This window comes from Macrosteles quadrilineatus, unplaced genomic scaffold (assembly GCF_028750875.1).
Source record: "Macrosteles quadrilineatus isolate MER2022 unplaced genomic scaffold, UCM_ALF_1.0 Scaffold_7__1_contigs__length_78375512, whole genome shotgun sequence".
In the NCBI taxonomy this organism is placed as follows: domain Eukaryota; kingdom Metazoa; phylum Arthropoda; class Insecta; order Hemiptera; family Cicadellidae; genus Macrosteles; species Macrosteles quadrilineatus.
Window position 1 is genome coordinate 14,780,005 of NW_026542600.1, and position 27,845 is coordinate 14,807,849.

The following is a 27,845-nucleotide window of genomic DNA, read 5'->3' on the forward strand; positions in this document are numbered from 1 at the left end:
ATTGTTGTTATAAGCACAGCTGATCAAAAATAGGTAATTACCTTCATCTACAGCTCAAACTGTTGTAACTTGAGTTACGGCGGTTTCGGCATTATAATGCAATCGTCAGACGTTGAAAATTCAGCTGAAGTAGCGTGGTCATAGTTAAAACACATAACACGAATATCATTTCGACAATGAGTTGGCATCCAGTTCAGATCGCGGCAATGTCAACCGGTACCGTGTGTGCGACAGGCTTCTTCGTTGTGTTTTTGTTAATTGTAAAATGTTATTTGCGTATGTATTTAACTATGACGACGCTACTTCAGCTGAATGTTCAACGTCTGACGATGGCATTATAATGCCGAAACGGCCGTAACTCTAGTTAAAACAGTTTGAGCTGTAGACGAAGGTATATACTGTACCAATTTTTAATTAATATCACAGCTCAGGGGCTAAAAATGGATTTTAATTAACAGCTGATCATTCGTTGTTGCAACAATTAACACGTGACAGCTAAAACAAATTGTGGCGTTCTCATTGCCTCACTCTGTATAAATAAGATGAAATTAAAAGTATGGTTAGTAATGATATAATATAAAAGATCCAGAGTTATCTTTTTGTTTTGTGATCTGTGTGAGTCTTGTTTATACAATGGATGTAGAAGTGTTTGTGTTTGACATGGAATTGTTTATTAGGCCTAGTGCAGTTGAAAAAGACAATGTCTGTTACATACATGGAGTGTCCAGATTATAAAAATACAGTTTAAAAATAATAATAAGTCATCTTTGACTAAAGATAAGAGATCATAAAATTACCTTATATATATTCATACAGAAGTACCAGTAGTTAAAAAAAAAACATTTTTGGTGTCCCCTCAATAGTGGGTACAGCCACAAATGAACCCATGGTTCATGTATCATCTATCACAGGATGCACCCATCATTTTCTTTGACTTGCCTTGTATCTACGGTATAAGGCTGCGCTCACACGGGCGTTTTTTCATGCACAAACGCAGTGTGAAAAAACGCAAAAAAATGGAGTAGCATTGAAACGTATAGGCACCTACTACCATGGTAAAAAACACTGTGTGTGTCATTCCCATTAGATTTAATGATGCTCATATCGTTCACGTGTTTTCACACTGCGTTTGTGCATGAAAAAATCGCCCACATGGCAGCAGCCTAACAACCTAAGACATGTTAACTCTTCAAACTCCATGGTCGCACTGGAGTATTAGACTGGTTCAAATAACCATGCTGTCATGTTTACGGCTTTACATTTTGCTAGAGCGCGCTCAATGCAGCGTCTAACGTCCTAATTTATACAGAGCCTATTTTTATGTGATGTATGTTGGCTTAAACTCAATTTAAGAATTATTTCAACATTGTTTCTTGCCTCTTAAAATAGAACTATAATTCTACAGGTAAAAACTGTCATATTCAAAACTGCATCAAGAACTACCATACTACCGTGTGTCAACAGTTCTTTAGCATGAATATCAACCACAGCATTGTTCGATACACCAGTTAGCATCTTAAGCTCAAGCTGACATGAAAAATAATGCCAATAAATAATTTTGTTTGAATGAAAATGTATAGTTTCAAATATAGTTTTAGATACAATCAAAAAGTAGCCTTCACCTAATGTTTAAGTTTGAACTAAAAAAATACCTGAGTACTTAAAGTAAACATTATGACTTTCCTAAGGTTTGTGATGTGAATCAATTAATTCTACTTATGCTTCGACAATGTTTCACAGCTATAAATGAAATTTTATAGCTCATAAAATTGTATACACATATAAAATTTTCATAGAGGATACGTGTACAGCTGCATATACCGCTGTTTTTGCATTGGCTGGCAGCTGTAAATATGGCTAAAGCCATTTTGCAGATCTTCCCATAACTCCCCCTCTAAATTGGATTGGCTGTTATGGCTGCTCATTACATTAATTAGTTTTACTTTGATGATCTGAAATCAACATAAAAAATCAAACCTGTAATCAGGGGTTCACACTTGTATGAATCCAATATCAATTAAATAACAGCAATCCGTCAACTTGTGTATATATTCACTGCTGGAGTTTTAATCTATAAAAGGCAAAGCCCTCAATGACTTTATACTTCTTTATATTTTTTTACTTATTTTTAGACTGGCTCACTCAACACCTATTCTCCTATTTAACTAGAAGACTGAAATTTGGTACGGTACACTGATTCTTTAGGTATTAAATAGGAAAACTAAGTAGTTTTTATTCAGGTCTGACTTTTGGGTGTCACCCCAGTGGATCTGGAATTTCTCATGTTAACATTAAGATTTTTTATATTTAAAGGGAATTCATGAATCTTAACAGCGGTTTCAATCAGACAAGTTGGTTCTATCATGTCAAATAGCATTATAAAGTTACAAGGCTTAGCAACAGGGTGCAACACTTATGATAACTGCTAATTTGAACAAAGCAGCAAAAAAAAACTGTGATACATAATGAGAACTGTTAAATGTGAGGTTCCATACGGGACCGAGGTTAGTCCGGCTAACGGGTTTTCCAGTTAAGCCGACGTCCCCAAAAACTTGTTAAAACGGACTTGTTTACTGTGATATTTAACTTAAAATTAGGAGAGCATTGTATTTAGTCACGTGATGACTGGTCTCAAATATTTCCCATGAGAACAGTTGTTTCAGTACCGTCCACTTCCTCCCAATCTAGTCCGGTTAAACTAATGTGCTCATAAAAGATGTCCGGTTAAAGAGATGTCATTTCCGCCGAGTGTAGTCCGGTTAAACAGATGTCCGGTTAAAAGGTGTCCGGATAAGAGGGAGTCTACTGTATTTATCAAGAAAATATTTTGCCTTCCAAAAAATGTGCAAAATTATATTTAGCATTTAGAGATAGGGATAAAAAATATGTATTGTTATACCTTTATGTCAAATGTCAGTTATATAACACAATCTTTGTCGCTTCAGGCGAAAAGATATACAAACCTTTTCGCCAAGCAAGTTTTTTTTTAAATGTATCCTTGGCTAGACAATGGAGGAATTTAAGTCAAATGCATGATATAAACATATAAAGGCCTGGACAAAAGCTGCGCTGGAATGTCGTTATCACCACATTTATAGATCACTTGACTTAAATCTCTTCCATCGGTTATATCTTTCAGATAATGTTGGTATGAATTTACAGCGTTGGATTTTCAAGGTAAGAGCTGAGGCAATACATCTGAATTATAAACCTTGGATTTTAGAACAAAATTTCCATTTGCTCACTTTGTAATATTCAAGAGGACGAAAACATTTTCCATTTTGTAGGTAGATGTCCTGTGTTGTCTCATATATGAAAGAAATATTTTTCTAAACATGTATTGGAGTGGGAAGAGGTTTTGAGTTTTATGAATGGGAGGGATTGGCACGCGTTGGGTGGGTGTTTAAAGGAAGCTTGGCATTCTAGGTGGGGATTGATAATCAAATTCAACGTATAGGCCTAAAAATAATTTGAAATTGCCATACTTGGGTCCAGAATTATATTCAAGGCATACCGGTAATTCACTAACTTTAAGACAATATTATTTTGGGGTGGGTTAAGTATTTGTTTTAAAATATATATAGTCCCTAGGCTATATAACTTTCTAAAACATAAATTGGGTTGTGAGCCAGCTAACTTACTTTATTTTTTTTAGTTTCATTCGGTTTAATTAAACATTTTGATTTCAGAATTTTTACTTTTTTTAGTCAAGAATTGAATTTTATAATAGAAAAAAAATTACTGTAAAAAAAGATGTACTTATGCCAACCACGTAGACGGTTCTACAAACCATTACGGTTTAGTGTAAGACATTGTGGCTTCCTGCGAGGAGCCTAGGTTTGAAAGGATTATTTTTATTGTTTAATAAATCACTGTTTCATTTCATTTCATTCATCTCATTCATTCACATATAAACAATAGCCCCCAAACCTATAACCTAACAAGCGCGTTGGCAGTGCCACAACAACCAACATTTAAGTTAAGGTCGATACTTGAAAATTTCCCAACTTCAAGCAAATAGGTATTCAGTATTCCGGGGAAAGTTCTTATTCCTCCCTGGTAATTATCCATTACCCCAAGTTATTTCTGTAAAATTCCCCTTTTACCCATAAAATTAATTACCGGTACCCTTTAAACCCTTTCCTCCACCAAGTTAATTTCCCTTTAACCCGATGATTAACCATGTTCGATGTTTCTCCCAACCAAACCCCCAAATTCTCACCGGTAACAAACTTTCGTCAAAAGGATATCTTACTTTATAGTTTTTTACCTCCTGAATCCAAATATACCATTATTTTTCACCGCTGATGAATATTTCTCAAGATATTGCCATAAAAACATAACTTACTTAACATTACAATAAACAAGATAGGATGGACAACATTTCAAGTGATTCTGTAGTCAAATAACTTAATGTTTTCTATAATAGGAATTTTGTCACATTATGGAGATATAGATGGACTAGTGGACTAATTACATGTAGGCCCTAGTTCTTATTTTGGCATGTCAGGGTGGTAGGTCGTGCTGTATGTGAATTGGTGACTGCATTAAGTGTTTTGAAGTTAGGTTAGGTTAGGAAGGTAAAATTTAGGTTATAATGTATCTTAGTTTATGTTGCATGCAGACTGTTTTTGTAAAATTAAAATCCTGAGAAAAAAACACTTCAAATTACTTTTTCAAAAATGCTTGCGTTTTTGAACTAGTAACTTAAATTTAAGTGTTTTTTCTTCGTACTGACTTCGTGATTCTTCGTAATTCAACTTCGTACTGAATATACATAGCCTAGATACTAAGATACTTACTAAAGATACAGGATTAGGCTTTGATATGTTGCGTGTTGGGTTATTGAGTTGACTACACTATTAATTACACTGCACTGATCTGTGTAACACGCTCGACAGTCGAGAGCGTTTTTTGTACAGGCTAGTGTTAGCGTTTTAATTTTAAAGTTTTAATTAAATTTGCCCGTTTTTGTCTATTTAGGCTATGGTAACTTCTGAATAATAACTAGCATACAGCTCGACTTTAACTAGAGGATAGAGGTGTGCCAAAAGAAAAGAAAATAACCAGAACTGAAATTGTCTCGTCTTTGAATTGTCCAATTCAATTGATGTAGAAATTAACATGTAGGCCTAAAATTGAAGTCATCAATCCTCATTTCATCTCGATCTCAATCTGAAATCTGATTCTAGTCCTAATCCAATGCAGTGTTACCGAATCGTTGTTATGATTTTACCCTGAAGTTGATTTTAATGTTAGTCCGTCGTGAACGCGGGAGATGATGATGACGTCACCGTGATCTTTGGGGATTGGTCGCTGACAAGGTGCCACCATTGATTATTTCTAAAGGGGTATGGTATTATATAGTCAATGGTACACCCCCGACAACGCTGTACCAAGCGTTTCTGTCAGAGATGTATCATCACAAAGATATAACGAGACGGCTGGTTCGCTGGTCGTCATTCCTCCGTAGTTGAAACTCCGACCTTCTGATGGCGGGTTGTCTTGGTGGCACCTTGATGCGTTCACCGGCTGGTTATGGCTAGTTAATAACTAAGTTTTATTAAAATTTGTGAGATTCAGGAAATGCAGTTTTTTCTAGAAAACACAAAATGATTGATATACCATGTAATGGGCCTAGAATGTTAAAGCACACTTTAACGTTGACTCGTGTAGGGAACGAAACTAATGATGTACATGATCTGGCAGCTGGTGTGGATGGTTGGGGGTTGGGGGAGGTCACTAGACCAACCCTTCTGCCTCCTCACGTCCAACCATTATTAAAAACTCTGTGTTCTGTATATTAATGATGGACTACGCAACGACTGTGTTGTGAAGGCCAGGTATTTAATCCTTTGGAATTACTTTACAAGTTACCAGCTGTTCAAATTTATGCTGAGGTCTTTTTATAGGCATTAAAAACTGCGGTGGTTAAAGGGAAATCTACAACTGCCGCGGTTCATTGGGGTTGACTGAAAGTTGGTGGTTGGTTTCAATCTGCTCTTTAGTCCATTTTAACCGCCTTCATGTGTAGGTACAGTGTAACGGGAAGAGACCAGGGAGGCGATAAGTAGCCTATTTTCTCCATAGATGTATTAGGTAATAGAGTGGCGGTGATTTATTGCTCACGTCGTTGAGGAGATTAACATAGATAATGCAAGCAAAATACTGGCTACAATGGCTTCATCATCCATCGTGACTTTCCATAAAAAATAAGATTTTAAAATTTATAGGCAAAAAGGGCCAGTCAATTTACAAGCATGACTTATGCATTGTATTTTGAGGGAAAAGCCACGGCCTGGTAGAATCGACAACGTTGCAATTAGTGTTGTCTAGCGCCAACTGTTCTTATGATAACGGCAGACTGGCAAACACCAGCTCATTAATTCACGTATTATTCATTAAAATTTTAATTTATAAACATAAACTAATTGAGAGATTGAAAATAAAACATATAGAATTGAAAACCAAAACCATATTTAAATCAAAAATCTAATTTTGTACACTTAAAGTGGAGTTTATATTTTCATATTCTAGTAACCAAGCTTTCGTATTTATAAAAATATACACAAATACCGTTAGCTGCCTTCAAACAAAACAGTTGTTACAACCCTACTTGCGATGTTGCCACTTCTAAGGCCGCGGCCTGTAGTTAAAAGTTAGGGTAAGAAGTTAGGGGTTAGTTAAGATTTAGGGTTGAAAACGAAGGATAACCCGTTACCGTATAGTATTATCCTTCGTTTTCAACCCTAAATGTTTGTTTTTATGTTCGTGTACGTGTGCGTGTTAAATGTATTTATTTATATTATAAATTGACGACCTTCAAATGAAGCAAGAAAACATCTGTACTGGCCCGAAGATGACTCCTTTGTGAGTCGAAACCGTTTGCAATTTAGCAACAAATTGATCACATAAATGAAGGTATTTACACCATTATTTAGTGTTTTGTTTGTAAGCAGCTAATGTTATATATTTATTTACGAGAACTGAGTTACTGGACTAAGAAAATGACTCAGCATGTACAGACATAGATATTCAATTCATATTGTTTTGATTTTCAGTTCTGTATGTTTTATTTTCAACATGTCATTAAATTGTATGTTTGTAAATTTAAATCAATAAAGTGCGAATTAATGAGTTGATGTGACCTGTCTTCCATGTTATCTTATGGGACGTCGGACACTAAAAACCTGGAGTTAGAAGTGGCTGTGGCGTGACAATATAAGAACTGATATTACACTGCAATATTCAATGCTTAGTTGTGTTTTTAGATGCCTTTGATTTTTCGTAACATTTGTATTTTTAATGTCTTTATTGCCGTTGCATTTTTGCATTTTCAATTGCATTATTGTTGTGTTGTAGCGTTGTAGCATCATTCCTATTCTATTCCTAATCGCATATTCCGGCTTCCCTCCCTTCTGCCTTCTCTACAGTTGAAGCTATGGACGCTGATGTAGTGGATGTTTGGAAATTTACAAATATTTTAAAAAAATTAAAAAATTGCAAAGGGTGAGTAAACAAATCTAAGTAATTGCATCCTCAAGTTTTAAGTGCATATGCAAAAACCAGTTTAACAGTGGTCTACGTTTGTAGTAAGTTACAAACAGTATTAGCCTAATTAGGCTTAGAGCTCGACTAGATTTATTCTAGATTTTATAGGCCCTAGAAGTTCTGTTCATAGATGACCAAACTTGTAAGCCTGAGGAATGTGCTCTCTTTTGGTATCTATTCATAGAGACTCTGTTGAAACTTTCCTAAGCTTTTTATTTAAATCCGTTTTGCAGTCTTAGAACTATACTGTACTCTACCCTTCTTGATGACATGGAGTCCAAGGACTAATTTAACCCTAGATGGGCATCGTCTTAAGTTTGACTTAGGGCAAGTTATCTTTAGTGTCACACCCCCAACCCCCTCAACCAAGACTAGTTCCAGCCAGTTGCCTTGGTTGGGTCGTAGTGTGTTTCTTTATGTCCTTGCTGGTTGATTTCTTGGAACGCATACGTCAAACTTACATGTCAATACCCTTTGTGTTGGTATAGTAAATTGTCGGCATTTTGTAAAATTTTTGTATTGAAATCTTATCTTTAGCATTACACTGTAACTTATGACGATATATTAAGTTAACTGTGAGTTATGAAATTCCTATGTAGCCTAAGTCAAATTTATGTATTGATACCTTTAACCTCACCTTTCTAGGTTACTAGTTACAATGAGTTCAAATGGTCATCCAACTCCCTTGCACCTCCCTGCTTGCTGACAAGACTTAGGCCTATATATGAACTAAAGCTAACTTATATGGCTAAAGCTTTGGAACTAAGGGTGCGTTCACAAAGAAAGCTGGTTACAAGCGCTTGTTGGCAAGCGCTTGCAAGCTCGAACCGGCGTGAGAAAAGTCAACATAGTATCAAGCGTGTGCGTTCACAGACAAAGCTTGTGCCGACTAGCAAGCGCTTGTTACAAGCTCTGACAAGCACGCAAGAACGTTTTGTACTTAATTTCCGGCGCTTGTTGACCGAACCAGGCAGAAACAACTAATTTAGTGCAGTATGGATGTTGATGAGTGTTGATAGCTCAAGTATTTAGAGGTTCAAATTTCCAAAAGAAATAGCCTATATTACCCACGTACCTACCTATTGTGGATTTCCCCTAGAATGTTCAATAACGTAACCAATAGGGCAAATATAACATATATGTAGATGATAGACAAACACATTTATTTCAATATTAATTAAGTGTTGGATTTTTTATGGATCAAACCTGTATACTTTTACTTTATTTACCTAGAAAATTAAAACATTTGAATATATCTCACAATATTATTTGAATATTAATTAATCAGCTACAGAGGGTGCTTAAAACTCCCTTCGAGTATGTTTTAAGTTTTATTATCGGCCCTAAATTCGTTCTGGTGCATGGATAGGTTGCTTATGCCAAATCTCCCAAAACTTCACTAAAACACTTTCAATTTTCTTGAGGATGTAATTAAACACGGTTAACTCCATTCTCATATAAGAAAAAAACCCCACTTTGTCCAGTTTCAATTTGGGGAAATACCCAGTTTCAATTTGGTGATGGTGGTATTCCCCGAACCTACCTCTTCCGCGGTTAATTGCATGAACACCTACTTATTTCCTTCTACGAATTTTACGAAATTTACATTTTCAATCAAAAATAACTCTCCATCGCTTCGGGAAGATATTGTCTCGTCCAGAGCTGAGACTACACTGAGCTTGAAATGCAAGCGTTTGTTGTGAACACACAACAGCATTCTCAAGCGCTGAAAGTAAGTTACTTGTAACCAGCTTTCTTTGTGAACGCACCCTAAGTTACCGGTAACTTATATGTTTTTTTTCTATGAGTCCTTAGTTACAGAATGGCAATAAGTCTTAGAACGGCTATATAACTTTAAAACTAAAAAAGATCTCTCAACCAAATTTGGAATATCATTACTGGTAATAGTAAGCTTCTTTTTTGTGTACATGGTGATTGGATGCAACCTATGGGGGACAGCCTATAGGGAGTATGATGAAAACCTTTAAAGGTAAGCATAGGTTGAGATGTACATAAAATTAAAGGACCTGTTAAACTTAAAACAATGCCACAGATCCTACCTCAAAAATGGACAATTGAGCCAATAATTACAGCTGTTCAAAGATTCATTGAGTTTGCAATGGCATTTACTTATACTCTACCTCCTACAGGACGTGCCCTCCAAAAGACGGAAGAAAATCATAAACGTAACTTAAGCATAGGTTGATATGCATATCAAATTAAGGGTCTTTAATTTTAGAATACAATGCCCCAAATTTGAGCTCAAAAGAACAGCTGAGTAAAAATGGCAGCCGTTTAAAGATTCCAAATGGCAGATTCAAGAAATGAGTCAATAAGTCATTTATTGGGCCAAATTGACAATACTTGCATTAGCCAAGTCAGTACAAGGAAAAGAAATTTATCAATGTATAAATTTATTTATTTATAAATCTTTGAATGGCTGCCGTTTTTGACTCAATTATCTATTTGAGGTTTGGTTTCAGGTATTGTTTTTGGTTCAAAAATACCTTTAATTTGATGCATATATCAGCATTTGCTTACCTTTGAGATTTTCAACATACTCCCTATGGGCCGTTCCCTATACATGACATTCGACCACCATATACACAGAAAAGTAGCTTAATATTACCAATAATGACGTGCCAAATTTGGTTGTGTTATCTCTTTTCATTTTAAGTTATTAAGTAGTCCTAAAACTTAATTGTCACACTGTATAAAACTTTTAGAGGAGTGTGACACCTGGTAGTGAACCTGTTAAGTTCATTGAGTACTTACGCTGAAAATAAATACGGTAACAAATATATCATTGTTTCATTTTAAAACTAGGCCTAGAACTGAACAGTATTATATATAGCCCATAAGTCTTCATTTAACTTTTACAAAGAAGCTTTGCAATTCCAAATTAAATACTATTCTATGTTCTGTTGGCTGAAGATTTCAATTTCAGTTGTTGATAGGCTACAAGTTACGTTAAGTTTAATGTTAAATATTTTTTCCAGCAATGGAACCTCCATGATTTCACTGATCTTGTCGCCAAAAGATCAGATTGGGGGAGCCAATAGAATGTTAAACGATGAATTTGGCACAGCTGCTAAAATAAAGTCCACTGTGAATAGGTTGTCAGTCTTAGGTGCTATAACGTCTGTACAGCAAAAATTGAAGTGCTACAAAAACGGTTAGTAACAATGATAATTAGTTGACGTGGTGTGTTAAAAAATCTTTGAAATAAGTTTAAGTTAGTTTGGCTCTGTAAAATTTATTTTTGATCCCAGTACAGGCCAAAGGGTTAAGATTTTTTCTTCAATTCTGTTAATTTTCAATTCAAGCTTCAAATTCTATAATTTTAGCAGACATGTTGACAATGATAATTTTAACAATTGTTGGTCAATCACTTAAAGTGTTGCTGTTTAACTAAATTTCCAGTAATTAATTGTCAAACATCTTTCTTAAAAGTTGGATTTTAATAAACTTTAAGTACCCGGAAATATTTGTTAGATTACCTATTTCATTATGACCTTGCAAACAGTATTTTCTTTTGATCTTTCAAATTTATGATCTTTAACTTCAAAGATATTCTGACTTCAGATAATCATAGCGATGATCCACATATCTTTCACAATAGCAATAGATTGAAAAATTCTATAGCCTAACATCCTAATCCATGATTTTAGTCCATGGTGGAATTTGATAAGGTACCTATCCTAAATCTTTCCAAAGATATTTTATTATAATAATAAGATAGTTATTTTCAATAATTACTTTTCTTGGAATTTTTGTTTGTAAGCGTTAGGCATATAACAACACTTCAATAAACTATTTTTAGGGGTTAAAAATTAATTAATAGAATTTACTAACTTTCATATTTAACAATAGTTATTTCCCACGAGAGCAATGTTCACTCGCCTGCGGCTCAGTGCAGCAAAGGCCTTTTGCACTCGTGTTACACATTATATTTTTCCTATAGTCACTAAAGCATATAAATAATTAGACTTACAAACCCTATATACAACACGTTTTTAGGTTCAGTTGGCAACACAAATAGATGCCCTAGAGAAAGTACCTAGTACCCGGTCTGTCTCACTTCGCTATTTTTCCTCGGGAAGCAATGCGCTCCACGACTTAAGAAAATAGTTCCGTATGTTTTTGTAATTTGAAGTGGTTTCCGCACCTAAAAAAGTGCTTTAATGGTATATTCTTGTTTATTGAGATTGTAGGAATGTTTTAAAAACGTTTAAAAGAAAATCCTTAAGTACCGAAACTATAAACACGAAATGACAGGTTAAATCGGGTCGCCGGAATTTTATCCCCCTGGAATTTTACCCCCTGGGCAAAGCTGACGTCACTATGACGTAGTAGCCTGAGTGGCCAAAAGTTTGTTCGCGGCCGGAATTTTACCCCCGCGGATTTGGAAGTCTAATGAAAATAGCTAGAGCGTGATTAATTAGATTAGCAATAAAAACCGGAATTTTACCCCCTGTCCGTATAACTAGCGTTTTAGACAACTGAAGATGTACGGGCCGGATTTTTACCCCTGGATTTTTACCCCCGGATTTTAACCCCCTGGAATTTTACCCCCTGATTTTTACCCCCGGAATTTTACCCCCCGGAATTTTACCCCCTGGCCTATTATAGAAATTGAATGATTTTTTGATTTTCTTATTTCTGTTTTTAATTAATAATAAACATTTAACTATTTAGTAGCCTATCTTTATTTCTTTATTTTGTAAAGAAATGTTCGACACAATTATCATTCAGTTGATTGTTTATACGACATAATAACTTGCTTCATATTGTTACATATTGTCATGTTGTAACTTGCTTGTCATATTGTTGGCTTCAAAAATCGAATCCTAATACTAGAATCTCAAAATTAAAATTAAATACCCCCGCCGCAGCAAACCTGCAGACTAAGCGAATTTCCATTAACCTTATTGGATTTACACTAAAATGCTTCCATTAAATAGCACATTTATTTCCTATTTTTAAATAGAATTAGTTTAACGAGTACTTATAGGTTTGCTGCAACAGGGAGGGTAAAAAAGATTTTTTTTTTTTTTATGATAATAGTTTAGTAAGAAATAAAAGTATTTTCCAAAATCAATCAAAATATGTTCATAAACAAGCAAACTACAACAGTTGACTTATTCTCCATAAGAATAACATGGGAATTTTAAAATTACAATTTTTTTGAATTTTCTCCGTAACAATTAGGCGCATAATAACGCTTCAATATACTAAATTATTTGTTTTTTTAAGCTCTACAAAATGGTTTAAAAAGAAATTGTGAAATTTTGTGTTTTTAGGGTCAAAAATGGGAAAAACCTATTTTTACCCCATAAAATCCTCCATAAACCCCCGTTCCCATAGTCCGATCATGCTGGTTCGCAAACTCATTCAAGTTTATCCCGCCTTACACTTTCAAACCAAATTTTATCAAAATCGGACAAAAATTACTCAAGTTATCGTGCGGATGGACACATATATATATATATATATATATATCTATATATAGATATATAAAAATTTGAACGAATGGTGTTTTTGGCCTCTGGGGACATCAAAATGAAAAAGTAAATCGGTCCCGGGCTTAGGTCTTACCATGAGACCTACGGTAATAGCTACTTCCCTATAGGGAAATTCGCTAAAACCTGTTCGATTAGTTCATTTTACAAATACATCAATATAGGCTACTTAATAATAAAATATTTACTATTAAATTAAAACAGAACGAAGATAATTAATCATTCTCACTAATTTATATAACTGGCGAGTGGGTAAAATTCCGGGGTTAAAAATCCGGGAGTGTCGCAAAACTCAAAAGTTCGCGGCCGGAATTTTTCCCCTCTGGTTTCTGATGTCACGTTTGCCCAGGGGGTAAAATTCCAGGGGGATAAAAATCCGCTACCCCGTTAAATCGTAGTTATAATAGTTAATCAGCTGAAGTATTATTATCTTTAAGTGTTGCCAACCTATTTCCAAGCGTACACGGATTACATACATAATAGAACCACGCTGTTTTGTGTTGTTTCGTTGGAATCCTGATGTGCGGCAAAGTATAAACCGTACGAAAAAGTATAAATATGCAGCAATTTAGCAGCTTTCTGTATTATAAACAGTACAAGGAAGCCAACTTTGTCGGGTGACTGTAGGAAAAAGTATCTTTATTAACTTAACTAAATCTGTGTACAACTTGTAAATAATTCAAATGTAAACAATAAGAATAATCACATAACAATGACATATTTATGATTATAAACAGATCAAGGAATATTTTTAACCGAACAAAATAGGAAAAACTTATTTTTACCTCATACAGCCCTGTTCTCATAGCTGGTTTGCAAACTCGTTTGAATAAATGTAGGTTTACACGTTTGTACCAAATTTTATCAGAATGGGATCATTTTTACTTGCTAATCAACACTCAAATATATGAATTCAAACAGATGGTGTTTTTGGCCTCTTGGGAAATTCCTATTACTATACAACACATTCTTTTCCAAATTGAGATATCATACTTTACCTTCAGTTATTTTGTTTTATTATTTTTGTGTATTTTAAGTGAGCCCCTACCGCCAAGCTTTGTCTAAGACATTAGATTGACCTCTCTTTATGGAGCTGTTTCCTGGCCACAGCAACGACCAATTTAACATTTACTGATAAAAACCCAACAGCCATATTGGAGCAGCTACAAGCTTGACATTTAGGTTGCATTTAAATTATGCTCGTATGACTAATTGCAAGTGAAGGCTTTTTCACGTTCCTCATGTTTGTTAAAAATTTGACCACGAATTTTAGGCTAAAAGTTTTTGAAAGTGGTATGTTAGTTCTTAGATAAGCTTATGTATTAGGCTTTGCTAGATTTTGAGCTTCAAGTTAACTTGTTGTAATATCTTTCAATCAACGTTTTGCAGTGCCACCAAATGGTCTCGCAGTATTTTGTGGTACGACAATAACTGAAGACGGGAAAGAGCGGAAGGTCAACACTGTTGTTGAGCCTATCAGGCCAATTAATACTTCCCTATACCTTTGTGACAATAAGGTAAGAAGTACCTAGTATCAGACGTTTTTACATCTAACATTGCTAAATAAATTACTTAACGTCAATGTCAGATCTAATCTTTTACAAAAAGTCTTTCAAAAAGACAACTCTCGTTATTTCAAAATATTTATTATTTATAGGCTAAGTTATTTTAATGAATTAATTCAGCTTGCGTTTCTCCAGGGCTGCAAGGGTTTGGTGTAAATGTCAGACATCATCCCACTTTAACTCCTTCTCCTCTGAGATCCAAAGTAATAATCTCTTAATAATTTTTACAAGTTGGTAATGCATGACTCATTTTTTTAGTTTCACACAGAAGCACTGGATAATCTTTTAAAAGACGACCAGACGTTTGGCATCATTGTGATGGATGGACATGGTGCCTTGTTTGGGACATTGCAAGGCAACACAAAAGAGGTCTTAACCTCATACGGTGTTGACCTCCCCAGAAAACACTGTTAGTACACCTACATCTATATTAAAGAAATACTAAAAGTACCCCTTGACGAGTACGCTATTTTAGAGATTCTTAAATGCAAATAACTCTATACAAATTTTAAAAGAAGTATTAGCCTTTCTAATGGTGACCTTATTTCTATTTAAGCTTTGTTTTTAAACCCGTTCACTTATTGGTCTTTGGGTCTAATGGCTCTCAGTAGCATCTTGTATTTAATTATTTTATGGTTTTGTTACCAAAAGTTACTTCAAAGCAAGATTTTAAGTTTTGGTAAGTTAACTCGTTGTTATTATTATTCATATTTTACTCTTAACATCTTTGAGTAATTATTTTACTTAATCAAATGTTTACAACATGTTGTTCTTTTATGAGTAGGCCTAGGCATAAACCACCCTCCTTGGGTAAGAGTAGTTATGAGTTTTAATGGTTTTCTAAAATTAAATCTCAAAAACAGTTTATTACTTTTGTTTTCAGCAAGAGGTGGTCAGTCCGCTATGCGGTTTGCTCGCATAAGATCAGAGAAGAGACACAACTATGTTCGGAAGGTGGCAGAAACAGCCACTAAGTTATTCATCAACAATGAGAAGCCCAATGTATCTGGTCTTATCCTGGCTGGCAATGCAGATTTTAAGACCGAGCTCAGCCAGTCGGATTTGTTTGATCCTGTAAGTTATATTTAAACTAAAATTGCAGATTAAACTAGACTAATAAAAAAATTAAACCTTACCTTTTCTTGGAAATGTTTGTAGAATCCATTTGGTCACAATAATGTCAATGACTATTTTTAGACTAATTCAGTAATCTTGATATTTTTGTTAGCTATGCACTACTGTACTGAAGCACAGATTTTTTTATCGCAGTAAATCTTCAAGCTGTAGATATTTGTTTCAAAAAGATCTAACGTTACTCTTATATGCAGAATATAAGTTCAGAAATGAACCCTCTAACAATAATATTGTTTTAATAATTACATGTAACAGGAGGTAACACCTCTGGATATTGTACATTATGAAAGCTGTTAACTGCTGAAGAGGTTAACTGTAAGAAAGGACCATGAGGTCCTAAGTTCGCCTCAATAAAGGAAGGATTTTCATTTCATTTCATTTCAAAGCTGAAGTTATGATAATAATCTCTTACAAGGGCTTTATTGAAGAGCTTCTCTTCTTATAATGAAATATTTAAGCTCCATTAAGTCCGCAGGTATTTTGTCTATAAATCTAATGTTATTCAATAAACTAAGATAAAATCATTTATTAATGAAATTTTACTCTGATTTTCAGAGACTTCAAGCTAAAATTGTTAAGGTAGTCGACGTGTCATACGGTGGAGAAAATGGTTTCAACCAGGCCATTGAATTAGCTGCTGAGTCACTGCAAAATGTCAAATTCATACAGGAGAAAAAACTAATAGGTATGCTCCTTTCTTTAATTTCTTTAATAACATAATATCTGTAATAACATTTGTTTCAGTATTTTATTGTGTCTTGTAAAGAAATAGAACCAAACCAACCTTTAACTAGCATTTAAATGAACACAAATGAATTTAATGGACACTGATGCAAAATGGGTTTTAATTTGGATGAACCACTCAAAAAAATATAGCTAGGCCTATTTTACAAAACTTATTTTGTAGGCATCAAGTAATTTAGAAAACTTAATATTTTAACCGTTATTAATTCATATATATTTAGTATCATGTTAACTAGTTTTAAGGAAATAGTTTTAAGGACTCCCATGCCACAAGGAGTGATTTTCATGATTTTCAAACTAGAAACAGACCTCAATTTGATATAACCCATGTTAGACTGAGTAAAACAATGAACAGTCATAAAATTCTGGGCCTAAAATGTCCAAATAAGTTGCCAAACAAATTGCTAACACTTCCTTACAAAGTTTTTAAAGCTAAAATTCATATGTGGCTAGTAAAGAACACGTTCTACAAACTAAAGGATTTTTTTGAACTTCCTACACCATTTTATATTGAGTAATGTTTGTACTTTTTCTCTTGTAGTTATCCTCATCTGCATGCATTTTATATTTTATATATAAAATATATTTTATATTCTCTTTGTATCTCGTGTTTTGACCTTGTACTCAAGTACTCTTCCTTGACAAATGTTTAACCAACAACCTTTCATTGACCATTTCACACGCAATTGTATTGTCTATTGGGAAATAAAGCTTTGATTTTATTTGAATGAAAAAATTTAGTCAGAACTTCAACCGTTTATTGATTGGTGACAACCAAATAGTTAACCTAACCCTTAGTCAATGCTGGATGACTAGTTTCGGGAACAAAGTCCCATTATCAAATTCTTATTTAAAACATCAATTGAATATGGTCAAATATCCGACGTAAGTCTTCATCAATGTATACATGCAGGTTGACGACACATAAAATTTACACATTTTACATAAATAAAAGTTACAAACACATTTACGATAGGCCGGCCACATTGAATACGGGACAAACCGACGCAGGTTACACGGCGGACACGACAGAACTCGTTGTAGCAGTTCACCGTGTAACCTGCGTCGGTTATCTGTATTTATCTTATTAGCGAATTTCCCTATAGGGAATAAGCTATTACCGTAGGTCTCATGGTAAGACTTAGGCCCGGGACCGATTTACTTTTTCATTTTGATGTCCCCAGAGGCCAAAAACACCATATTCACCATATAGAGTGTTTGAGGTCGAAACACTCTCTCAACTTTCAATCTCTCCATGACCCTGAAGGGGACAAAGAGCTCAAGCACTTCACTGTGAAAATTGTCAAAATTTACTCCCCGTTTCAAACAGTCTAACAATTTGTCACCAAGAGGTCTCAGGCAGAGTGGAACCAGCAGTTCCAACACTACTGAGTCCTCCATGCCTGGGAACTCCTTCAGGTGCAACACCTTTCCCAAAAACTCTAACAAAGGTTCCACCTCTAAACCATCAACCGGGCGAACCTCTCCGGAAGCAGCGACCAGTAAGAGCCTCCCATCTGGGACCTCATCTGACGACTGGCAATCCGTTTAATTACATGTTACAAGAAATTGGTTAGTATGAAGCACAGTAAAAATGTGACTAGATGTTAACTGATATAAAAGTAACATTACAAACACAAAACTTGACATGAAACGATGACAGTCGCTGTTCTTCTGCCGAAAAAATGTGCTCGGCAGCGGAAAATGTCCCGGGGTCTGCAGGACTGCTGCCAGATCCAACCCGATTGAGTTCCGGCGCAAGGCCAGTACTCGCACTATAAAAAAAAACTGAGGCGTGACATTGGTGGGACGCTTGGTGGGCATGTCACGGCTCAACGCAGAGCGTGGTTCAAATTTTTATATATGTATATATATATAGATATATATATATATATATATATATATAGATTTATATATATATGTGTCCGTGAACACGATAACTTGAGTAATTTTTATCCGATTTTGATGAAATTTGGTTTGAAGGTGTAAGGCGGGATAAACTTGAATGAGTTCGCGATCCAGCATGATCGGACCATAGGAACAGGGTTTTATGGGGGGTTTTATGGGGTAAAAATTGGTTTTTCTCACTTTTGACCCTCAAAACACAAAATTTCCCAATTTTTCTCTAAACCTTCTTAAAGAGCTAAAAAAAACAAACAATTTAGTATATCAAAGTGTTTTTGTATGGTTATTGGTTACGGAGAAAACTAAAAAAATTTTAAATTTAAAATTCCCATGTTATTCTTATGGAGAATATTTTAAAATGTTGTAGTTTGCTTGTTTATGGATCTCTTTTGATCAAACTTGGAAAATATATTCATTTTATACTAAGCAATAATTATTTGACTTAAAACACACACTTTATTAGTTTCCTTGTAGCAGCAAACCTAGGTACTCGTTAAACCTAATGTTATTTAAATAGATCGATTGAAAATCAATTCAGTCACATGGAAATTCGCTTAGACGGCAGGTTTGCTGCGGCGGGGGTATTTATCTGTATCAGCATGTCAACCCTGTAAAAATGGTGTTATAAACAAATAAATAAATAAATAATAAATAAGGATTTGATAATGGGACTTTGTTCCCGAAACTAGTCATCCAGCATTGACTAAGTTAAGACTGAAGACGGAATAAGGTACGCAACCTATTATATTATATTCGATTATCAGTCTTGGTGGCAAAGATGTTTAAATGTAACCTAACCCATAAAATAGGCTAACTTCTTTTTTGTTTATAATTCAGGTCGATACTTTGAAGAAATAAGTAAAGACACAGGCAAGTACTGTTTTGGAGTTGAAGACACTCTGAGAGCCTTGGAACTAGGTTCTGTAGAAAATCTTATTTGCTGGGAGAACTTGGAAATCCAACGCTATGTGATGAAGAATCACACAAACGGTGAGGAGAAGGTCCTCCATCTTACACCTGAGCAAGAGAAGGACAAGACTCACTTCATCGATAAGGAGGCAAGTACAAGTCACTCTTACATACTTAGTCTCACTATCTTATAAAACAAAGTGATAGTGATTGTGTCGCAGAAAAAGAATTTCTCTCCAATGGATCTACAGTAGAGTCCTTGATGATTTCAAATTTTGGGCCAAGTAAATCAATTTGAATGAACGATAGTTTAGAATGATCAAGAGTTCAGTTTATCATAAGGAAGAGAAACAGTTTCAATTACAAAGAGTTAGTTTTGTTTTCATTACTGTTTCATGCAAAGATGTAAGTTACAGAGCGTTACATTTAAACACCGTATTTAAGTTACTTTATAAAAAACAACAGCTTAATTTTTGTTAGTTACAAAAAATCTGTTATTTTTGTTTGCTTTTGCTGTTCATTCTTTTGTCATCAATGACATTATTTAAGACAAACTTTTGTGCTAGTAGGATGTATATTTTCCTGTAATGACAGGAAGTAACCCCTCCCTTCAAATTATAGAGCGTTTTGCCAATAAAACATCAAATTTTAGTGTGTTCCAAATTGGCCTGGCCTCTGCTTGGACTTTAAAATACCAGGTGTTTCAAAATGCATGGTGTAACTTCTAAGTATCAAGAGATTCCTTACTGACTACTCTTTTATTTTGAATTATCAAAAGTTTTGATATCGAATGTTTGAATTACCAAGAGATAATTCCAGAAGCAGTTCTGAGTACAATATCTGTTATGCACTCTCTATACTTGCCTCTTTACTAAATTCTACTTATCTGATATCCTACCCACTGCTGGAATAACATCCCCCCTCAGTGTTCTCTTGTAATGATGTTTGTATGTTGTTACCTCAGAGTAAAGTTGAGCTGAAGACTGAGGATAAGCAACCCTTGCTGGAGTGGCTGGCCAACAACTACAAGAGCTTTGGTACAACCCTGGAGATAATCTCAGACAAGTCACAAGAGGGCTCACAGTTTGTCAAAGGATTTGGTGGAATTGGAGGTGAGTTACTATATAACTCTTACTACCAGGGTCTCAACACTCAGTTTAACTCTATTATTTGATTGTTCTGATGTAATTTCTTCTTTTCATTTACTCTGTCCTGTAAACTGAGTTTAACAATTGAGATACAGTACTAACAAATTATGGTCCAAGTTCATATATTTATACATACATTTTCTTACTATTTGCTGGTATGTTGCTAAATGTTTTGTATTTATAATTATCAATCAGAGAATAACCTGCAGTGATACTACAGTATACGTACAAACCCAACTTCTACCAGGGATAAGCAAATAAAATAATCATACCATAACCACAGACAAAAGTAATTTTGTCATTAAATAGTAGAAAAATAATGTTTGAACAAATAATGTATTTTAAAGAAATATTGTTAGAAAACCCATTATTCTTGGGCAATGCTGGAGTCCAAGTCTGTTCCCAGTTACAAATTTGGAAATAACAGGTTCTGCTGTTGGTACATCGATTTTGCCTGTGACCAACTGTTTGGAAAGACTTTATTAGTTTGGCTCATCAATCATTGTTAGAACCAGTGCTGTTTAAACTACTTCTAAAATACCTTAATCCCAGTGTTTAGTTTACCTTTAATACTATTGTTAAGATATTTTAAAATACTCAGATATCATTTTTTGGATTTTTGTCTTTAGTTCTCTTAAGTCATCGATAAAAAATTTCATTTTATCATGTCATCCAAGTGTAGAGTCAAGCTTAAATAATAGATATTGCGAGACCTTATGTAAGAACAGCTTCAGTTGCAGTGTACAGTGAAGTGTGCTAAGTGGCCCAATGTTATCGTCTGGTTTAATGCAAACAGGAATTCCTCACTACAAAGTGTGGACTTGTAGAGTCTCCAGGCAGATCATGTGAACCTGGTCAAGTGTTGAGAGGTGACTTGGTTGCCTAAACATTCTGTGTTGCATTTTTTTTAGTTGGCATTTCTATCTTCATTACTATTCATTATTTTTATTTACTGCTTTTTTATTTCAAGAAGCAAATAAGTTACTTGCACGGAGCAATCCATACAGTATATTGGTTGCTTATCATGTTATTATACAGAAAATGATGTAAAATGATAATATCCAATATTAATTAATAAGATTTGTCATGTATTACTGACCAATTCCTTGTTGAAACTATTCCTATCTCTCTACTTCTAATTCCTAGCCTCATCTCTCATTGACTGTTCAAAGTAAGTTGTATACCCTTTGTTTTATTTAAGGAAAGGCTATAGGCTAGGATTGTGATTGTAATAAATAAGAGGGATAGTATCTAGCTTCCATATGAAACATGTTCAGGTAGGCTATAGTACACATATAAACCTCAGGACTATCAATGTTGTGTCTACCATGTTCTACCTGGATTTTAGCTAAGGTAAGCTAGCTGCTATCTCTCTTTTATGCTAAACCTTTATTCTTCATAACTTTGTTTGTGTCAGCTACTATGCAGTGATTCCACAGGACCAAAAATATAATCCCGCTCACTGGGTCGAGAAATCCCGCTCAATCCTGCTATTAAAAAATCCCATTTTATCCTGCATGATTTTTTTTTTCTAATCCCACACGTATAGTGATTAAATAGTTGTTCAATCATTGCTATTATATTTTACTACGGTAATTTAATCAATTGGTGTTAGTTATTCACTAACGATAAGTATACAAAATAAAAAGAGGCGTCATAGTTGAAAATCCTGTTTCATCCGAAATCCTGTTTTAATCCCGCTCATGCCCTAAAACTCGTGTTTTCTGTATAATAATCCCGCGTATGGAAACACTGCTACTATGAGTTATTCTCCTTGGAAAATTTCCATTGAATACAAATTACATATAATGATATGGTTAACTGTTATTTACCTGCTCGGGCAGGAGAGGAGTGATTGTAAAATCAAGTATTTGGTTCAGAGGGCGAGAATAGGTTATAAATAAGCTCTTTTATAGTACTTATCCTGTCTTTTGTAAACAAATTGTCACCTTCAGCTGCTGATTTCAGCCTCATTCTGTCTTCTATTGCAAGGCTGATCAGCCTACTTCAAACATAAAGAATGAAAAAAACCCATCATGAGCTAATCTAGAAGTTAAATGCAGTGTTGCCAACGTAATCCTGGGTACCAAGGATTAGGTTGGCAACAAGGTATTTAACCTCTAGAGTCTAGATTAGTAATTGTTAGGTAATCCGGAAGGCGACTCAGAAACAGGGCCGGATTTCCCAATAGGCCCGGTAGGCCCGGGCCTATGGGCGCATGGTCCCAGAGGGCGCACGGCCGAGAGTAATTTTTTTATACCTAGGCTCTCTAAAATAAAAAGTCATAGTAAAAAAAACTCCAAAGCATTGTGATTCTGAATTTAATAAGAAGAAATAATTGTTAGAAAATGTAATCTATTTTCAGAATCACGCATCAATTTCATTACAAAATTGGTAAAGATCAAAGAACATTGGTTTTACGGGAGTAGGCTCTAGGGATGTTGACGATGACGAGCGCCCAAGGGGTATGCAGGCTAGGGCTCGGTACTACTGGTCAGATTGATTGGGGGCGCATGCGTGCTAGAAATCACTCTCACCTCAAAAGTTAAGTCTTTTGATTAGTTTACAACAATCTGCAGGATCAAGTTAAAATATATAATAAGTTGTGTTGAATATCAAAACAACGATGTATTTACCTTTAAAATTAACGAAAAAATATTAATCTCTGTTTGCATTAGATTTTAGAAAAATCCAATACCCTCCAAAACAACAGTAATGCTGTCCTTTTCTCCTCAGACCTAAGTAAGGACGGTACGGTTAGCCGGAATATTGCTCTGTTTTGCCATAGACTAACCAACACAAGGGAGTATGTTTTATCTATGGTTTTGCTTTGGAAACCACTCTGCATATTTAATCTAGATGCAGTACGACCATAGATTAAATATTACTCAAGTCGACTTCTTATAACATGGTTAATTCAAAATTTGTTCATGTCTAGTTCATGTTGGTGTTGGTGACACTGGACGTTAGTTTTGACGTTTTGTTTCTATTATTTTAGGGTAAGTTCTATGATGTGTGTTTCAATTTCTAGTAAAATAAACAGGAGACGACCTATTTTTAATCATTAGATCGTTTTATTTTGGATAAACTAGGTTTAAACATAGATAAAACATACTCCTTAAACAAAATAACAAGAATTGTTTTCAGCTAATCCAAAATGATGACAAATCTACTAAAGGAGCAGGTTTAATCTATGGTATGACGTACTGTATGGAGTTCATGTTTTTTTGGGCCTGGAATTGGAACCAATGGCCATGTTTTTTTTGCAGGAATGCTCGGGTGGTTGAGTTTTTTTGTTTCAGTCCCACCACGGCCACAAACGTGAGCATTTATTAAAAGCATAAAATTGCTAAATAACGTGTTTAAGACGGCATTTTGTTAAGGCTAAACAAGTCAATTCTTAAAAAAAAACTTGCTCTGATTCCAAAGAGGAGTGTTATTCAAGCAGTTAACTTAGGCCTATGGGAATTATATAGTTTTTAATAAAGGTTTGAATAAATGTGACCAGACTAGGGGGCGGAAAATTATTTGGGCCTAGGGGCGCAAAAATGCTAAATCCGGCCCTGCTCAGAAATGAACACCATAAGTTTGAGTACAGTAGAACTCATAATGCAAACTCCAATATAATGTTTACAGATGTTATTATTTATTCAATGTAGTCAGTTCCTCTAACCTTTTACACTGAGTGTACACTTTAAAAGTAAGTTAGAGGAACTGACTACATTGAATAAACAATAACATCTTCAGACAACAAATAAATCAGCTGATTAGTTTGTAAACAATTATGATGGCTTTCACCACAGCTGATATAAAAGGTTTGGGTGTTTTGTGTAAATTTTTAAGACAGTAAAGAGGTGTGCAATTGTTAAGTCATCCTAATGATAGATAATTGATAAAAAATACAGTTTTGGTGTTATGTAATATTTTATTATTGTTTAAAATAATCTAAAATCACTTAAAAATAACTTGCAAAGAGGACGGTGATTGTTGTATTGTTGGGACAGACTTCAGCCGTATGCCTCGGCATTAACTGCAACTAACTTCCAGCGGTCATGTATCACTAAAGCTGCCATATCTCAGTTAATATTTGTCCAATATTAATAAATAAGGTGTATTTTGATTTTTTATTAAATTTCTTAAAAAAATGTATTCTTGTGAAATTTTTGTAAAATTAACGGTTTTTAAGTTGTTTAAGAAACAAAAATTTAAACGGCCGCCATTTTGTTTTATGAATTCTAAATTTTGTCCTAATTTTTCTGTAGCTTTGTCTAGTTGTCATAAATGTTTTTGCAAAGTTTCAATTTCCTACATTTAACCAATATGTAGGAAAAAATTTATAAGTGAAAAAACAAAATGCGGCTGTGTGAGTAACGAAGGACTTCCCGAAAATTTAAATATGATATTAAGATATGATTCTTACCCGGGAACAATGCCCTAAAATATTGGTAGGGAGTTCTGAAACACCCTTTATATAAAATTAGTAAGGCTTTAATTAGATAGATAAAGGTATATCACTGTGACATAGGAGTGAGCTTTGTGCTATCCATTTATTAGTAATTATAAGGGTTTGTAAGGTTTGTAAAAGAGCAGTATTGGAAATCATCCATTGATTTCCTTCTTTAAATTTGTTATTCATGTTTGTTATTGTCTTAGAAATCACTTGCAATTATGTCTTATTTTATGCATGAATCATGTTTCAATCACACGTTTAGTTTTTTGTTTTTGTCATGGATGATGAGGTTAACTTGTGCATTGTCTTTTGGTGTGTTTAGACAAAAATGTTTTGTTCTACTACTATTCCCAGTGTTTAATGATTTAATATTAATATGATAATTACCTGTTGACCTACTAAGTTAATTACCTTAATTAAGTAAATTCAGTGTTACATAGTGTTGCAATAGGTTTATGACTCATTTTACAGAACATTCTTTACTATTTAGTACTTAAGAGCTAATATATATACTTGGTTGCTATAACTGTGTATGAACATTCAAACTCAAAGCCCTACACAAAATATTTGTCTTTGACATAAACTTACTGGGATTTTTTAATTTTTTAATACTCGTAAAAAATGGTTCTTAAATGTAATATATTAATTATGTTATGTCTGTTAGCACAATAACTCATGTCAAAATCATCCATTTTTGAAAAAAAAGTGTAAACCTATATTTATTTAGATCAGTTCGGGGCATGGCATGATCAAGCTATTGGAATGTAGGCTGGATGGAGTAAAAGTTGGTTTTTCCTATTTTGGACCCCCCCCCCCTAAAAAAGTTTGAAATATTTAATAAAACTATTTTGTAGTGATTAAAGAAACAAATGATTTGTATAGAAGCATTGTTGTACGCTTAATGTTTCTGTAGCAAATTCAGGAATAAAGCTCTTAATATTCTCATGTTAATCTTATAGAGAACAAATAATCTGCCGCGGTTTGCTTGTTTAGGGATGTATTTTTATAGGGTGTAGGCACATGACCGAGGCTGTAATCCTCTTAATCACGGTCGGTTGACCTGTCAGTTTTAGGTTAGTGTCGAACGCTTCCGCATCAACCGTGCATAGCCAAACTGTTCGCGGAAAATTGTTAGCTCTATCACCGTCGCTGTCAAAACGTATCGTTTGTAGGTTAAATTTAAATTTAATTTTACTGTCATAACCTAACCAAACTAACCAAACTTGCTGATAATGAAAAATCGAATGAAGGTTTACTAATAAAAAAAATAGTTTTGTTCATAAAGTAAATTTACAAATGCCTAACATTTAATTCTATAATTTTTTTTATTGTAAAATTACTATCATAACCTAACCAAACCAACCAAACTTGCTGATAATAAAAAAATCGAATAAAGGTTAATAATCGAAAAATAGTTTTGGTCATAAAGTTAAAAATTATAACAAAAGATGTACAGTTAAGAAGTAATCGCATTCTAAGCGAAATCTTTGACAAAAAGTTAACGCCTCTGGTGGGATTCAGAATTCTCGATTCCCAACCCCCCCACTGGTGACCACTACCCCTCAGGCCATAAATCAGGGGATTAACCCAAAAAAAGATCTGGGACGCTGTCCTTCTCCCATTTTTATAAAATTAGTTTATTTCCTACCAAGTGATTACCATTTTAATAAAAAGCACAGTTTATTGCCTTCTTTTTACCAGCAAATCTAAATTCAAATAAAAAATTATCTTTTTTAAATAAGTCTAACAGTTTGAGGAGATTATTTTAAGTAAAATCCAAGCAGATAAATGGAAATTGGCCTAGTCTGCAAGTTTAGTGTGGCGGGGGGATTTAATGTACTAGGAGGTATAGATTAGCTAGTTTTGCTTATTTGGATGCAAAAGTTTTGTCCTGGAAAATTTGAATTTTTAACCTGGAATAACATTTGCATTAAAATCAAAAATAAATGTTATAAGCAAATATATATTTTTCAAAGTTTGCATGATACCTGTCCTGAGTTTGTTGCATACATTTTCCATGAGTTATACTACTTCTTTCAAAACTTAAAAGCCTAATTGGGATCATTTGGACCCAAAGGTGGATTAAAAAGGTGTTCATTAACATTTTATAGGTTAACAACTCCATTAAGGTAAATTTTTTATGTTGTTTAGATTTCCTAAAGGATAATGGAGTGTGTTACATCTGTTTTTATTATAGAAACACAAAATATTATAGGAATTTTTTATCCCCACAACTGTTACAATTTAACACTTCTACTTACTTCTTGCTAAGCAATGAATGATGATTCTTAAAGTTTGGCCAGCTGTTAAAGAATGCAGACCCTGGAATATCTTAGATAAATGCAAGAACATTGATTGGTGCCAAATAATTAGAACTAAGAATATTACCTATATAAAGTCTCTGTAAAGCCACTGAATTAGGACTCACTTACAATTTACACAGCGATGGTTTGTAAAAAATAAACCCCTAGTGCATGCTGCTATTAGAAAACAGTTATTTGAGTTTATTTTGATCAAACGTCATGATTGTTTTAGGGCTTCTAAGATACAAAGTGGATTTCCAGAGCATGCAGTGTGACGATTTGGACACCAACGAAGTGTTCAATCTAGATGATTATTGAGACGTGAAGAAAGTGTAAGACATCAAAATGTAAATAGATTTGTAACTTATGTAAATAGTTTGCTTATGATTTATTATTTTAATTGCTTTTTGGCATTGAATGCCCCAAACTTTTTGTCCAAATTCCCTAAAGAAGTGTTGATGAAGTTTAGGACTTAGTACTTTTATATTTTTTAATTTTCTTAAAAGAATTAGCTAAACAAATGTTATAAACTTTTAAACTTTTGACTGGCTCTATGTATTTTTTTATGGATAAAATTTTAATGGAACATTGATTGCTTATTTTATTATTTTAAT

At 34.2% G+C, this 27,845-nt stretch overlaps 1 protein-coding gene and 1 pseudogene across 1 annotated transcript; one reads left to right on the forward strand and one right to left on the reverse strand.

Moving 5' to 3' along the window:
• The window catches only part of LOC128998810 (cullin-1-like), a 35,580-nt pseudogene extending 29,386 nt beyond the window's left edge, over positions 1 to 6,194 (reverse strand).
• Positions 6,195 to 7,432: 1,238 nt separating this feature from the next.
• Positions 7,433 to 27,549, forward strand: LOC128998494 (eukaryotic peptide chain release factor subunit 1-like). The gene is made up of 9 exons (XM_054424649.1): positions 7,433 to 7,509; positions 10,551 to 10,726; positions 14,463 to 14,590; positions 14,897 to 15,047; positions 15,522 to 15,712; positions 16,328 to 16,457; positions 19,259 to 19,479; positions 20,295 to 20,442; positions 27,464 to 27,549. Exons 1-9 carry the CDS (start codon positions 7,442 to 7,444, stop codon positions 27,547 to 27,549), a joined length of 1,299 nt encoding a protein of 432 aa, XP_054280624.1. The 5' UTR covers positions 7,433 to 7,441.
• Positions 27,550 to 27,845: the final 296 nt, after the last annotated feature.